General features: G+C 44.3%; 1 protein-coding gene across 1 annotated transcript in view; it reads left to right on the forward strand.

Moving 5' to 3' along the window:
* MED13 (mediator complex subunit 13) overlaps window positions 1–17038 on the forward strand; it is a 51205-nt gene that overhangs the window by 1442 nt on the left and 32725 nt on the right. The window contains exons 2-3 of the mRNA XM_027743173.2: window positions 1569–1803; window positions 11266–11434. Of these exons, the coding sequence (XP_027598974.2) occupies window positions 1569–1803; window positions 11266–11434 (404 nt within the window). The remainder of the gene's footprint in view (window positions 1–1568; window positions 1804–11265; window positions 11435–17038) is intronic.

Consider the following 17038-nt stretch of genomic DNA (forward strand, 5'->3'; position numbering starts at 1 on the left):
CTTTCCGTGCCTCCCAACTTTTCCTCCTTTCTCCCCGTTGCCCGCCTCTGATCCCCTGCCTTCCCATCTCCTGCCCCTGCTCCTTCCAGCCCCACATCTCGGGGAACTTTCTCTTTCCTCTCCCCGCTCGTGACATCCCAAAAGCCGAGCCGAAACCTCCCTTCTTCCTCGCTTTTAGACGGATCCCTTTCGCTGCTTGTTTTTATCCTGGAGGGCTGGTTTTGGTGATGCCCTCCCTGGGATCGGTGCTGTCTCTGTGTTTTGATGTGCACCATTTTGTAGCCCTTTTTAACCCAAGTATCAAGTCGCTCACATTGTTGAATTTTGGTGGCTCCCAAAGTGAATTCGATATAACTGGCCTGTGATGCAATTTTTGGTGGCTGTGCTGAGCTGTTTCATCAGCTTTTTAATGCAAATGAGCTGATCTTAGCTGACTGCCTGATATTTATGATTCCAGAGATTGTTACAACAATCCTGTGCCGAGCTGTGGCACTAATATTTTCGGATGGAGGGGGATCTGAACGTGCCTGCAGCCTGCACCAGGCCCGCAGCCCCATATTAACAATGTATTTTTAAATCTGTAAGTGTTTCTAAAGTATCAACTGTTGCAGGTAACCTTTCATCCAAATTGCTCTCCTGCTGAAGGTGGGGAGGCTGCCATGTTACATTTAAATGTTGCAGTAATCTTTTGTGTGTTGTCATGCCGGGGAGGCAAAAAATAGTAACTTCTTAGCAAATGCCAGCCTGCCTTGTTGTCCCTCCTGGAGGAGAACCCGGGGCAGTGCCTCCCCTACCTGCCCTAAGGTGACTGGGTGAAAAAACTTAGCACTAAAACTTGGGGCTGCCCTGTAGATAATCCGGGAATTGTGTTTCCCGCTAGACAGAGTAGGGCCTCTTTCCCTATTTAAAGCAAATTTAATTTTTGCCTAGAAGGGGGTCCAGTGGCTCAAAATCGATGTGGACTCAGGTCTAACGTGTAATTTAATGATAAAATTGGGATCGAAGTTCTCGGGATGTGGTGTGAGGAATGAGAAGTATGATAGCTCCTGGTGAAATCAGGGAACTCGAGAGGCTTCCTGGGGGAGATGCAGAGAATGTTTTACAATGGAGAAACTTGTGAAATTTTCCAAAGGAGTAGACGGCTGGAAGAATGTGTGCTTGGGTTAGATTTACTGTATTACCTATTTCCACGGGGTAATCTTGGAGTGAAAAGGTAGTGTGTGCATAAGCAAGTGGAAAGAAAGATGTCCTTTGCTAAGGCAAGTGTGTGGGAGCTTGGGCAGTTGCAGTCTGTGAATAATTCACATTATTCACTCGTCTTTCCCTCACTGACTTTAAATCAAATCTGCCTTTTCTCTGTGTGGTGAAAACGAGCAGCTCTTGCTTTACTGCAGTTATTCAAAGAGATTTTAGACCAGGATTCCTGCTTATTTCCCCTTCACAAAACTCACCACCGCGGTTTCCGTTAAATGTTGTGCCACCAATCCTTCCTTTCTCCCTTCACCTGGCTGTTTGGGGGGGGGGTACCTGCCTCCATGCGTGATGTTGTTTTCCTTCCCTTCCCTCAGGCTGATCTCACTGGGATTAAATGGAAGCGCTACGTGTGGCAGGGCCCAACGTCTGCCCCGATTCTCTTCCCGGTCACGGAAGAGGATCCCATCCTGAGCAGCTTCAGCCGCTGCCTCAAGGCCGACGTGCTCAGCGTGTGGCGCCGGGACCAGCGGCCGGGGCGCAGGGAGCTCTGGATCTTCTGGTGGGGAGACGACCCCAACTTCGCTGACCTGATCCATCATGACCTCTCAGGTAGGAGGACGTTCATTTGGGCGGCAAAAGGACCTTCTGGTCAGTCCTTGGGTCACTGAAAGGATCGTGGTGCTCAGGGCTGCAGGCCCTGAGAACATCTCTACCAGAGAAGTGTTGTCTATGGAGATAGATTTACTGCTGCAGCCCTCCCCAAATGATTCCAGCAGTGCCCAAACACCTCCTGTGGGTTTAGGGCACTGCTGGATTCTCAAGAAACCCTCACCAAATTATTCCACCTCCTGTGGGTTTAGGGCACTGCTGGATTCTCAAGAAACCCTCACCAAGTTATTCCACCTCCTGTGGGTTTAGGTGGCCTTGAACTCCTGGATTTTCCAGAAACCCTCCCCAGATTATTCCAGCAGTGCCCAAACACCTCCTGTGGGTTTAGGTGGCCTTGGACTGCTGGAATTTCAAGAAACGCTTCCCAAATGATTCCAGCAGTGACCTAAACCCACAGGAGGTGTTTGGTCATTGCTGGATTCTTAAGAAAACCTCACCAAATTATTCCACCTGCTGTGGGTTTAGGTGGCCTTGGACTCCTGGATCTTCCAGAAACCTTCCCCAAATTATTCCAGCAGTTACCAAACACCTCCTGTGCATTTAGCTCACTGCTGATTTTCAAAAAACCCTTCCCCAGATTATTCCAGCAGTGCCCAAACGCCTCCTGTGGGTTTAGGTTTAGGATTTTCTACTACCCAAATTATTCCAGCAGTGGATTGCTGGATTCTCAAGAAACAAGTTTTTGCTCCCCACTTGTTTCCTTGAAAAAAAAAAACACAAACAAACCACAAGCCTATGGATTTTGGCAGCTTCTTCCTGAGAAAGCTGTGCTGAAAGCTGTGCCTCTGATTCACAAGTGATGTCTTAAACATGTTTTGATAAGATCCCTTTTGTTGAGCAATTAGACTTTTCAAATTCAAATAGTAAAGCCCCTTTTTTTTTTGTTATACAATAAGAATTGTAGAGATCCGGGCAACTCTTGAGCTGTTTGGAGTTGCTTTGGTTGGAAGTCAAACCACGGGTGGGAAGCCCTCAGAAGGAGGCACCTGGAACTCACCAGCTGCTTTGGTGCAAAAAAAAAATCTCTAAACCTCATGTTTTAATGATTTCTCTCTGCCCCTTTCCCAGTGCTCTGAACCTGCTTTTCCAACCCAGCCTCCTGAAAGCCTGACAATATTTGTATTTCTCAATAACGTTGTACTTCAAATTTGGCACCTTGTTTTGGAAATGTTTGCTTGTTGAGCTCAATTCCCCAACGTAGACGGTTCCCAGCTGCTTTATCAGCAAGGTGACGAAGTTGATATTTAAATTGTGGGAGTCTAAAGGTGAGGCTCAACTAATCCCAGGGGAAAAAAGAAACTGAACACATCCCTCCAATTTCCTTTCAAATAATGTACAGTATTCAGATTACTGAAGTGTAAAACGAGCCCAAGGTTTGGTGACCTGGTAACCAGAAGTTGTTGGTGCTGCCTGTTGTGTGTGGATAAGCTGGAGAACAAACAGGAGTTTAAAGTGCCACTGAGGAAGTTGACTTGAAACAATTTAATAACGTGTGGAATTTTCATACAAAAATAAGGTGATGTGAAAAAACAATTGATGTTTATTTCTTTGAGTAATTGACTTCAAAAGGTTGGGATGTTGCTCTTATTCCCGTCTGTCCTGGAACTACAAACTTTGCATTTTAAATGGCACTCACACTGTGTTTTGCTTGGTATTTTAGTGCTTTTAAGGCTTCCTTATTTTGCCCTATAAATAACCTCAGTTTTGACCTGCGGGGAACATCCTTTGTGTGACTGAGATGTGACTTAGGCTGAATGCTGGTTTTAGCCTGGGCCTGCCCTGAGCCAAGACCAACACTGGTGTGAAAGTGTCTGTGTGAATTTTGCGGGATTAAATTGAGGCCAGCGCGTTACGGCGTGTTTGGAGTGGGAGATCCAGGGAAATTCAAGCCATTTGGAAAATGCACTTCTGCACTACCTAAGCTGAATAACTAAAATTATTTGTTTGAGCAACTTTCTGTGCGTTCTCTTGGATCTGGCTGGTGATTTAGCACAGAGGGACCTCCTGAAAACAGCAGTGGAGTGTTCAGTGAGCGTGTGTTTGTGCTCACACAGAGTCACCCTTGTGCACAGGTAGATAAGCAGGTATCATCCCAGGGATTTACCAACTCTTAACCTCTCTGAGGGCAGAAGGGAGAGATAGGAGAGGATTAGACTCTCCCAGCCACGTCTTTGGGTATTTTCTTTGTTCAGATCACCTGTGGATGTCTGTGCTTCCCCAGAGCCATTCCACATGTCTTCTCCATAATGCTCATCACTCCTGGGACTGTTACCTAAGTCTGGGTCTGATACCTCGGGTTTTTCAGGCGTGTTTTTGTCTTCTTTTAAATAAAAAGAGACATTCTAATCTGCTAGTTTGCTTGGCTCTTCTGACCAGAAGTTGATGCAGATGCTCCACAGCTGGACTGCAGGGGAGGAGGCTGAGGGCTGCCCACACCTGCACTTTTTCTCTTTCCTGTTACACAAAATCTTAATGTGAATCTGGTATAAGAGAGAATTATGGCTGGGCCCAAACAATGTTATCTGACCTTTGTCGCAGCCTAATGGATTTTTTTCCTTGGTGGACAATTCCTCCTGGTAATTCACACTGCCTTGTTCTCCCGGTGATTGCTTGTAACATTTTCCACGGGAATGATAAATGGCTTCTTAGCAGAGGCTTGTTACCTGCAAAATTGATTGGAAATTGTTTGCTGCTGAAGGTTGAGGTGCTGCCTCGCTCAGAACTTCTCTGCTGGACGGGTGAAGGATTGTCCTGAAGGAAGAGGGGGCTGGGAGCAGCCTGTCCCTTAGTGCCTATGCACAGACTGCTCCTGGGGAAGTGGCCCTTGAGAGAGCACTGGTTAGAAATCTGCCAGAGCTGTTCATAACTCTTCATTCTGGCTTCTTGTGGTACAAAACTCTGCCTGGAGAGGTTGGTATTGTGAGAGTTTCTGGCTTTTTTGGTGATTTGTAGTTTGGGTGAACAGTGGCTGCTCAGTGACACATCTTGGTTATCAGCCCTGAGGGGTTTAAATATGCTCAGTAATCCTTTTGTCCCCTCCCCAAGATCACTTCAGAAGGGAATGTACAGTTGTGTGGATGTACACCTATGCACATCAGATTAAAAAAATAAATGATCACCCTCTCCTCAGCTGTACATTCCAGAAGTTCATTCCTTGCCCTGGAGACACCTTTGAATGCAGCTACTGGCTCTCTCAGAGTTCTACCAGGCCCTGGATAAGTGTCTTGTTGATGGTCAGGGATTGCTGGGGCCTGGGGGCATGTCAAAAGGAGACTTGTTCAGAGCTGCTGATTGATCAGGAATATTGACTTCACTCCATCATTTATTTCTCTTTTCCTTCCCTAGGAACCCACTTACTGTACATAACACCAAAAAACCAGAAGCCTCTTTCTACCCCAGCATAGCTAGAGGCAGGCAGAAGTTAGTGAAATGTTATTTTATCCTCTAACAACCTCAAAGGTTACATTTTTTGTTGTGACAGTGAGGCTTGATTACAGTAATTCTTGCAACTCAAACCTTGAAGTCGGACATCTCTTCCAATTTCCGAAGGCAACGGGCTCTGGCTGCTCTGATCAGCAGTTATTTTATCAGAGAGCTTCCTCCTTGTTTTCAGGTGGCTACCTACACACTTGGAGTTTTATTTTTTAAATTGGCAGTGGATGATTTCAAACCTGAGAACAGTTGGGTATGAATTATGTACAAGACACGGTCCCAAGGAAATGGTTACAATCTGATTAATGCTTGGATAGGGGAATGCTGCTCTGTGGCTTTGACCTTCACGTTGCATCTGTTAAATGGGGAGCTGCAAGATGCATCTTTTGCAGTCTGGTGTCTATTAAATTTGGTTAATTTACTTTAAAAATTAAAGAGTTTTTCTTTGTGCCTGTCATACCTCGAGATAATCAGTTTTTGTTTGCTGAACTCTCTTCCTCCCGTTTGTGTGGGGGGTGAATGTGTACAAATAATGCTGGTTGTAGGAGAGCTTGGGGGAATCCTGGTGCTTGTCTGTGGATCCTGTGGTACCAACAGCAGCAGAAATGGCAGCAGAGACCAATGTGTTGTGTAGTTCTTGATACATGTGCATTATAAATCAAATCCTGTCTCCAAAAATCTGTGAGTGGTTGGACTGTGCTGATGTCAGCACTGTCTCCTTCCTTCAGTACAATGGAACCAGGGGCTGAGCCAGTTATCATTCCCAGGGGCTGCACAAACCCTGCCAGGTCCAAGCAGTTGGCAAAGGGGATTTGGAAAACAGTTCAGCCAGTGGTGCTCTTTTAAAATAACAATTGCTCCTTGAGACCCTTTAACTCCTAAAAAAAAAAAAAAAAGACAAAAGAGGATGCTTTTCAAACCATCCTGCACCTGAGGTGAGCACAGAGAGCTCTGTGGGAAGGATCTGTGTGTCCTGTGGCTGTCAGGAGAGGCATTCCCAGTGTTCCTGCTGCTGGTGCATTGATGCTTCAGCATTTCCTCAGTCCTCCATGTTAGAGATGGAGCCACTTCAGGAAAAGTGCTGAGAAGCATTATGCAAAAATTGCTGAGCAGCTTTAGCAAACTTCTGGGCCTTGGGGTGAGCACCAGCTCAAAGATGACAGATAAGGAAGTTTTTTTCCCATTTTTCCTGACCAACGTGCCTGTGAAATCCCTGTGGAGAAAGGTGAAAAATACTTTGTGCCAGGAAATGAGGATTTGGCATCGTGTCATGTTGGTTGTGTGTGCAATGTCACATACCATGCCTGTAGAAATAATAATGAAAATTTAACAACATAGATATCCTTGCCTGTGGAATTACTCAGGCAGTGGGGAGGACACTGGATCATTTATTTAGGGAGCTTTTCTGGCCATGCAGCCCAGCCAGACTTACCACAGAGAGTGAGGGAGAGCAGTTACCTTGTTATCCTTATAAAATGTTGTTGTAACAATTCCTTGTTATCATCTTATCCTTATGTGTGTGCCCAGCTACACACTCACAGAAAGGTCAGACATTGAAATTTTCAGTATTTAAACATTCTGCTGGAAAACCTCTGTGTGTGATGCAGGTGAAGGGGGAGCACCACAAAAAGTAACCTGGGCTGGTGCTGGATATTTTCACTCTGGCAGTTTGGGCAGTGATTCCTTCTCAGGTGATGAAATTTTCCCACCAGTTTGGATATCCAGAGTCCTGTATCCAGACTTTTCAGTGACTGTGGACAACAGACACAACTCTGCCAGGAACAAACTTAAGTTGTCTTGCTAAGATTCTCAAATTGGTATTTGTAAATTGTATTGATTTCCTTTTTCCCTGACGCTTCTCACTCGTTTCATGAGGCCCTCCAAGTAATATTTCAGTAGCTTAACTGGGCAACTCTTGCTTTGAGAATTTAATTTAAAGTATCTGAGAATTTAAATATAAATTTTTTTTAAAAATAGGAAACTTTTACTCCAAGTGTTTCTCTCCTGTTATTACAATGTTGTACAGAGCAGCAATTTCACACCACTTGGCTTATTTACTTCCCTTGTAACCTGAAGCTCATAAAGGAAGTTTGATTGTATAAATCAGGTTTATATCAGTGTGTTTCTATAAGTGGCACAGTGTCATATGATGGCAGAAAGGAAGAAGGGGGAAAATCCATTCTCAAATGTCTTCTTAAAAATTACATTTTCAAGTCTATATATTTATCCATTGCAGTATAGATTTGTCATTATATACTGTTTCTCAGAAATCCTTGAATTAATATATTTGACTGAAGAGCTGTGAGTAACAAATAGGGTTTAAAAAAATCTCCCTTGAATTAAATTACTGGGTTTAAAGGTACTGCTTTTTCAGAATTCACTAAAAATTGCAAGGGTTTTATATTCTCCAAGAGCACCACACAGACAGAAGGGCATAATCAGGAAAAATGAGCTTTACTGCTTCAGGTGAACTCGAGGAAGAATATAAAGTAGAACATAAAAATACTGAAGGCAAGTGGCCTCCAACTCCCTCAATAAAATTGGGTGGTGGTGATATCAAGGAGGTGTTGACTGAGAAAGTTTATTTATGTGTAGTATAAAAATTGCTTTTTCCTGGCCACTGTTTCCATTAATTCTTCAGTTCCTGATAATTTTTTAGCTTCATTTAAGGAAAACTCCCTGCCTAATACTTGGTGTAAAGAGAGAGGGAGTGAGAATCGTTCTGGTGGGATATGGTACAAATTGTTTGATGGATTGACACGTTGCAGAGGAGTTGAATGGTTTGGACAGCCAAGAGAACTAACCAAAAATAAAATACTCATAACCTCCAGGTTGCCAGAGCTCTTCTGTGGATAACACTTGTCCAAAGTGAAATTGTGGCTTGACACCTTCTGAAAATGAGTCAGCAGCTTATTTTGGTTTGTTATCACTGTCAGATTGAACAATGTATTGTTTAAGAAAGATGGGAAGACAACGGTGCCTCTTCCCCTCCTTTAACGAGTGGTTGATGGTGGGAGGGGTTTTCTCATGTTGAAAAAACAAGAATTTGAATTCAGAAGAAAAATAGTTGGCAGGTGTGAGCAGATGTCATGTTCCTCTCCTTCCATCCACCACTGTAAAAATGGGGGAGGGGGAATGACTAAATAGGCTTCAAAAAGACAGAGAACACTTACTGCTCTTTTTCTGCATGAATTTGAATAATGTTCTGAATGATGGGATCTTTAACTGGCAGCTGATTTCACCTTCCCTTTCTGTGCCAGGGTGCACTTCAGTCAGGGCTCGTGGTTTTGGGGACCAGCCGTTCCCCCCGAGCAGGCTTTGGAAATCCTGGGTTTAACTGTCCTTTCCATCTGAGCCTTCCACTTTCCCCACACAATATTCTCTCATCTGGGAGCTCTGCTCTGGCAATAAACTCAGACAGGTGGGAGAGCTTGGAAGGGTTGCATCCTGTGGGAAGTTCTTGCGTGGAAGGTTGTCCGTGTTGGGTGGTCCATGAACACCTGGCACTTTGTGGTGGCCTCAGCAAACGGGAGCGCTGTGACACCACAATGCAAGGTTTGGACTTCTTCAGTATCTCTGTGCTTTCAGCACCTCCCCTCTCATTGATACCCTGTTGTGCCAAACCAAAATCAGGCAGAGAGCTGGAACCAGCTCTTCCCACTCCCTCTTCCAGTGGGTCATGGATGTGCTTCGAATGAGTCTTTTAAAGCACAGGAGCCCTTTCCAAACTGAGCATTTAACCTTTGAAATGGCCTGGGGTTGATTGTGCAGGTAAAGTCCAATATCCCTGAGCTCTGTAGTTAATGTTTGCTCCTTGTTTGGCACCAGGCTGGCCCAGCAGTGCTGCCCACGGGACAGGGCTGTGCCCGGGCATCTGCCACAGCTGGGGCACAACCTCTGTGCTTGGCACGGGCACTTTATACCCTTGGACTTTGGGCTGCTGTTGCTCTTTGGTACAAGTGTCTCCTACTGTGTTTCTTTACTGACTTACTGGATTATCTTGGAGCTTTACAGTTCTTAAACCCAAGTTTTTGCTGAGCTCTGGCCTGGAAGGGAGTGGTGGGGCTGTGGGAAATGCTCTTCCTTGTTTTTCCTTGTCTTTACCAGAAAATCATTTCATGTAGTGATTCATCTGTAATGATGCACAGCTCCTCTTTTATAAATGATGGGGCAGGTCTGTTTACTCTTTTTCTGTCCCTCAGAAAAGGCTACTTGGGGTAATTTTCTTTTACTCACAATACTGGTCTTGAGTGGGAATGGACTTGTGTGGAATCAGGAATACACAAACATGGCCAAAAGTATCTTGAAATTCCCTTCTCTCTCATCCCTGTCATAAATATTGTTTATTGTACTAACATGTAAGGTTATTTCCTAAATAAAACTCTTAGGTGTCTGGTTTTCTAGATGCTCTCTAATTTAGGGATATTGAGACTTTAGTTAATAATATTGCAACCTTTTAAGCTTGTAAGTGGCTTCCAGAGAAAGGTGAAGGGGCTTATTTCCAAGGGGGATTTAAGATGCAAGGGCTTGGCTGTGTGTTGCTGAGGTTTTCTGACCACGGGGCAAACCAGTGGAAAGCTGTTGGAATCCAAATCCTTGTTGTGCTGAAGCAAAGGTGAACTCAAGTCCCTGGAGGTGGCAGGGAAGGCAAGAGGGACAGGGAATGTGAGGATGAGCTGGTCTCACGTTGAGCTCTGCCAGGAGGTTGGAGCAGTGACCTCCACAGGTCCCCTTGAACCTCAGTTATTCCATAACCATCCAGAGACTGAAGTACAAATACATCTTATCTCTGTCAGACAAACTCCTTTGTCTCTGCTGCTACCTGGGGTGTAAAAGCTTTGGAATGGCATTGGAAGAGCCACTCCAAGGAGAGCAGTAGCAGATCCTGAGGGATAGGTGTAAAACACGAGACACGAGGAGCTGTGGCCATAAAGATAAGACCTGATTGCCCTGATTTAAGGGCAGAATCTCAAGTTTTATTATGTTATCCTCCTTGTTAGAGTTGCTGGGAATGAATGGTGTCACATGTACGTGGGGAGACACCACAGGAACTTCCAGATGCTCCTCATTTTACCTGGGGGATGGAATTGTGGTGCCAGGGCAGCTCTCTGGGCTGTGCATGTGCTTTGAGGGCCCTCAAACCCTGCTGAGGAGCCAGAGGGGAGGAAGAGGTTGCAGTTCCTTGTAATGAATCTTGCTTTTCAATCTGGCAAATGGACTTGGCTTGTGTAGGTTGGATTCCATGACTGTGGTTGATTTGTGGGACACACAAGATGTCAGTGTTTCACTCCAGAATCCCATCAGGAGGAGCTGGGCTTTGTCCTGCTGCTCACTGGTTTTTATCTTCTCTTCTATGTGTACATCACAAAGCAGAACTCACCTGCTTAAATATCTTCATTTTTTAGGTTAAATTAAGAAGGAAAATTGCAATTTTGAGTCTTCTGAGGAGAATCAGGTTGCTCTTACCAGTTTTCTGAATCTGAGTGTTTCTTTTTCATTATTTCCAGCAAGCTGAGTGTTGAGGGTCAGTTATCAAGGACACTCGTGCCTGGCTTTCCTCAGTCAATGCTACTCAAAGACACCTGCATAATATTAAAAGTTTGGCTTTGGGATATTCATTTTGAAGCATAATTATCAAGTAACTGTGCAGGATAAGTAACCCAAACTCCCCAGACCGAGCCACCTTGCAGCCAGAGCAGCACAGGCTTCTTAGAGGCTGAAATGTGTAAGGTGCAGGTTGTTTCCTTTTGTGTACAAATAACTCTTGACTGTTTTTTTTCTTGTGGGGGACAAGATATTTTTATAACTGGTGGCTTTTAGTCTTATAAAGTAAACAGAATTATCTGAACATTTACAGGTGTTTTTTGGTCGCGTGTTACGCCGCGAACGCCCTGGAAGGATATTGTGATACCTGGATGAAGTAATAAGGTGGAATTTAATGCTAACTTCTGTTTTTTCTTGGCCTGGCAGAAGAGGAAGATGGTGTTTGGGAGAATGGGCTGTCCTACGAGTGCCGCACTCTGCTGTTCAAGGCCGTTCACAACCTGCTGGAGAGGTGTCTGATGAACAGGAACTTCGTGCGCATCGGCAAGTGGTTCGTGAAGCCTTATGAGAAGGATGAGAAACCCATAAACAAGAGGTAGGATGGCTTATTTTGCTTTATGAGGGTTTTATTGGCTTTATTTTGCTTTTATCAGGATGTTTTGTTTTGCTTTGTTAGGGGTGGCTCGAGCTTCGTGCTGGAAGAAAGGTTTAATCAAGAGAATTGTATGATTTGTTTGTGAGCCTGGATCTCTGCCCTTCCTCATTTTTTCTGCCTTTTTGGAGTTCTCCAGGGCTTTCTTATGACAAAGGAAGTATTGCTGAGGGTAGTAGGCAATCTCTTCTGTACTGGTGTTCATGTACAGACCATGGATAAGATTGGAAAAGAAGGTAGATTGGATAAGTTGGAAAAGAAGGTAGAGCCTTCTAGAAAGGAAGAAAAAGATACCTCTATGAAGAGATTCTTACCAGTATCTGGGACTAATTCTGCTTGTAAACACTAAACTCGTGGTAGAGAGCTCTTTACAGGTTCCACATGAGCTCTGGATAATCTACATCTTATGGGAGATGTTGAGGGGAGAGTTTGGAACGTCAGCTCCTGGTCAGAAGGAAGGTGGTGTCTGGGAGCACTGGTGTTAAAAGGATCCATGTGGCCTCCACACTGAGGGGAGCAGGGCAAGGAGAGAATTCCTGATCTAAACTGGAAGGACTTCTCCTCCTGGCTCTAACGTGGTTTGACACGGTCTATGTTGCCTAGCAATAAATAATGAAATGAATAAAAACTAGGTTAGCTGGAACAAGTTTAATCGCTGTTCCCAAATCAGCTTTTAAAATCCAAAGTAATTTAAAGCTTAGATGATGGGGTTTTTTGTGTGGCTTTTGTGTGTGTGTGTGTGTATGTGTTAAATCTTGCATGCAGGAAATTTGGAGATCAGTGGCTTTGCTGTTTGGGTGTGGAGTTGGCCATTGTTGGCATCTTCTGCAATAAATTTAAACTTGAAAGAAATTTAGGAGCTGCTTTGGAGCAAAAGAAGCAGAAGCACATGTTTGTGTGCGTTTCTATTAGTAGTTGTGAACTGCTGCTTTTAATTTATGTATAAACTGGTCCTCTAGTTCTGAGCATCTCTTTCTCCACCCTGGTCAGGGCAAATGTTTCCTCTCTGGGGTGTCCTTGTCCATCCATTTTTTCTCTGTGTTGTTGCTATAAATCAATACTAAACAGTTTACTTTTAACTATTTCAGCCAGTACTGTCTTGGCACAGTCTGGGCTTTCCTCCTTTGAGGAGCTGGCTTACCAAACTGCCATTTGAAACTAGCATTAGTTATGTTGTGGCATCTCTTACAGTAACTCTATAAAGCTGCAAAAGCTGCTGAAAGCTTTTAAAAATAAAATAGCAGCATTTGTTTAATTTGGAGACTGATTCTTTTTAAAAGAAGGTCAGAAGGTCATTGATGAAAATAAGGAATTGTTTGCCTACCCACACACCTTCATCATGTGTAGCCCAGAACTACTGGAAAAACATAAAAAGATTGGACAGGACTGTGTAAGAGATTTTATTGGGGGGAAATTTCAGTATTTCCTACCAGGTAGCTCCAGGCCACGTGATGTTCTGAGCACTGGCCTTAGGAAATGAGGTGAGGGGAATGGTTAACAGATGGGAACACTTGTGGCATATTTGGCTTATCCCTTCTAGGAATATCTGGAATTTGGATAAGCTGCAAAGTTGGGCTCTTCAGAGGTGTCTCCTGGGGGAGAAACCCAAATCTTACAGTAGGTGCTTTGTGGTGCCACCTCTGTAGCTGCAAAGTCTGGCACTCCCTGAGGGAGGAGGAAATGTCAAGAGGGATGGTTGGAGTGGATTTTGGTTTCTTGTATAAATTGGAACACTGTTCTAGTCCAAAGGAACATTTCTCTCTTATCAAAAGTCAACGGTGACACTGCAGCAAACTCCACATGAAGGGACTTGAGCCGGCCTGGAAAATGCTCTGACTGTTGCACCTGGGGTGTTCCTTACCAGCCAGCTGGTCTAGGACTAACAAAAACTGAACCTGAATACAACTTTTACATAGTTTTCATTCCTTAGGATCCATTTAATCAGCCAGACCTATAGGAAATGTATCTTTTTTTTTTTTTTGTAGATGTGGCTGACTTCATTAAAAACCAAACTAAACCCCAGCAGCCCCTCCCCAAAGCCACTCCTGTGTGCAGGAGTGGGGATGCACATATCAGTTTTGAAGCTCTAGTTCTCTTTGATCCCATATTCTATGCTTTGCTGTCTTTGGGGCTGTTCTTTGCATTAACATTCAGAAACCCTGTGAAGGGATTCCCGTGCCTGTGTAATTTGAAGGCCTTCAGTGTCCTGGGGATGTGAAGTTTGCTACCAACGTGCTTTGGATCTGAGTTTATCCAACCTTGCACTTTGGGGCTTGGCCAGCCACTGGAGAGACTTGTTCCCTGTGTTTTACAGCTCCAGATTTCAGTCAGGTTGGTTGTTCTTGCTGGAAATCTTCAGTCTCAAAGACTTGGAGTGCCAAGGGAGCGCTCGGAGCTCTCGGTGGTGGAGGTGACTTCCCGGGGCTGTGGGACCTCAGCCCCGCTCTGTCCCTGCCTGTCTCTCTGAAGGATGTGCAAATAGAGCTGTTTCTTTCATTTGAAGCTGATCCCATCTGGATTTTTCCTAGTTCTGTTTGAAAGCATGTGTTTCCAGAACGGGAGGTTTTCTGTTCCCTGCTCTCCCAACAATAGCAGCCCATCGTGCTGCGCTGTCCGTGTGTGTGGGGGCACAGCAGCCGTGGGGCTGGGATTCCTGAGAGGTGTTTGCCTGTGATAACAGATCCTCCAGCACCTCTGCCTTCCTGGCTGTTGCTCTGTTTTTTCTCTCCTTGTATCAGGTCATATTAAAAAAAAAAAGTCCATTTCATCAGACATCTTAATTTTCACAAGACCCCTAATGTTCTTAATCTGATGCCGCTGTGGCGCGCGAATGGATGACCAGGGAAGTAAGAATTACTTTTAAGTGTTTGCTGCCTAATGATGTGACTTCTAGAACAAATAAACTTATTAAATAACATGAGGTCAGTTTAATATCTCTCAAAACTGCTGCTGGGGGAGCAGGAAGCCCTCAGCTGTTTGCCTTGCGCCGTCACGTGTTGACGCGGCTGCGAGGGAACAACCGTGACCTGCTCTTCCCTCCCTCCCTCCCTCTGCCTCCCCTGCTGCTCCCCAGTCTAAAACCAGCTCTGAGCAAAGCGAGACACTCATGGATTTGGTGAAATTTGATCTGGTAGAACAAGTCACGATTCCCGAGCCTGAGGAAACTGTCTGAGGTTTTCAAGTATGTTGGTTCCCCTCCTGTTTATAGATCGGGCAGGGATGGAGCAGCCAACTCCCTCTGGGTGTGTGGTGGGGCTGCTGCTCCTTTTTAAATGGGTGATTTCAGCAGAACAGCAGTAAAATAAAACACTAAAGAGAAGGTTTTGCTAATGGTCTTAGCTGTAACCAAACAGAGAGAGAATAATTGCCCCTGTATTTGTCACAACCTGTTTCGGTCACTTAAAGCAAGGGAGACACAGAAACTCAGTGTGGTTTAAACAACTGCACATTAAATTAAAATTTGACAAGCAGGAATGTCATTCCCCTTTCTCCTTTCCAGCCAGTTGTGTTGTTTCTGCCACTTTCAGGAATATGGTTGTCTATGCTTTATTCCAAAATCCACCCTATAAATGTATGAGATTGTGACCTGCTGCATCCAGCTGGTCTGGTTGGCTGCTCCAATAACTGTCTCTGCAGGAGACTGTTCCTCTTACTCATTAGCAGTGTATACCTGGGATCAATATGATTAGGAAACTTGTCAAATTAAATACTACTTTAGATGGAGTTTCATCCTGGAGATGAAATCTGACACTCCTAATGAAGCAGAAGTACCCCGTGTTTACATGGAGGGCACCTCTTGGAGTTTTGGTCAGAATTACAACTTGCTAAACTTTAACACAATTGAAATACCAGTAAGCAAATAATTGAGTAATCCTGATTTTGTGGGTGGATCTGATAGACAACTGAAAACCTCTCATTCTAAAAGGTGCTATATTACTTGTATGGTTGCTTTTTCTTTTCTTCCTTGTTGTTGGGAAATAATACAACCACTTGCAGTGGGTGGCAAAGCAGAACTTGTGTCTGACGAGTTCACTTAAAAAAACAAAATGCAGAAAAAACACCAGAGAAAAACACCACACCCCCAAAACAAGTAAAAACCCCCCAAAATCCCCCCCCAAGCCCACTTGGAAAAGCACAGGTGATAAGCTTATCACAGCCTAGAAAATGTAACTTGCTGCCCAGGTTTCCCAGGTTTGTACCCTTAGTCTGGGTACAGGATTTTATAATGCCAGCCCACCATTCTCTTCTTTTTTCTCCATGGAAATCCTATTTTAACTACCTGATGTAAACAACAACTCCATGGGAAATGACTGCTGAGAAATATTCCAGGTATCAGTTTGGTTGTATTAGAAACCTTTGTACACGTAATTATCTGGATTTCAAGGTGTGCTTATCACAGTTCTGGATACAGGGATTTTTTTTATTCTCTACCTCATCTTACCATGAGGAAGAACTGGCCCCAGTGGGTGTGATTCCTGGTTCCTGGGTGGAATGGCCATGGCTGGGGGGATTGTGGGGGGTGTTATTTTTTAGGCTGTGCCCTGGAGATGGTCCTGCTGCCCAAAATGTCTGTCTGGATAAATGAGCAGCACTGGTGGGATCAGCTGTTGGTGCTTGGTCTTCCCTGCCCTTAAACAAAGGCAGTGCTGTGCTTTTGGTCTTTCTGACCCACATTTCTCCCTCATCCCCCTTTTGGCTGCCTTTTTCCCATTTCCCATGGCTCATCTTCCCACAGGAACAGAGTATTGTACTCCTTGATCCCCCAGAATGATGCTGGGAGTTATTATTAATTCCAAACAAGATTTCTGGGTGCTAAAGCTCCAAAATTCCTTCATCCTGGAGTTAACCACAAGACCAAGGTGCAGCCCCAGGTTTGGGCTTTATTTCTGTGTGTTTAGTTTGCAACAGTAATATCTGGAACCAAGTGGCTCTTCCTTGCAATATTTCCTATGGAGGCTGCTCAGCTCTTTGCAGTATAAATTTCCTCCCTATGTTAATCTTTAAATCAAACAATGTCAACATTTTTTTACACCAGCTCTAATGAGGCTGTTCTGGCATCGTGTCCCGGCAGGAGAGCAGGTGATGTTTTTCCTTTGACTGGAGACAGCTGGAATTGAGAGCTGCTGTAAGTAGGACAGTGCAGGATAAACAGCAGGAGCTGAGAGCATTGATCACATGATTGTCTCTTTGGAATATTGGGTTGCTACAGAGACTACAAGCAGACAAATTTAGCACTTTACATCACAAAGCAGTTTTCTCTTATTTAGCTTAAATTACACTGGTAGTTGGTTCATCAGGAAAAAATGATACGGCTCTTGGTTTTTAGCTTTCAACAATAAATCTGCTCTTTTTGTTCACTGAACAATGAAATAACACAAAACCCATCCAGATACTTGAGATTTTGTTAAATGGCAATTTGGTAATGCATTTCCATTTTGAACTTTGAAAAAAAAAGTCTGGCTTAACAAGATGTTTGTAAATGTTTCAGGATGGGAAAGAGCAATACATGGAAAGCTGTTACACTGGCTTTGGAACACAGCGATGTCT

This window comes from Pipra filicauda, unplaced genomic scaffold (genome assembly GCF_003945595.2).
Source record: "Pipra filicauda isolate LSUMZ 115617 unplaced genomic scaffold, ASM394559v2 scaffold211_size2331000_pilon, whole genome shotgun sequence".
In the NCBI taxonomy this organism is placed as follows: domain Eukaryota; kingdom Metazoa; phylum Chordata; class Aves; order Passeriformes; family Pipridae; genus Pipra; species Pipra filicauda.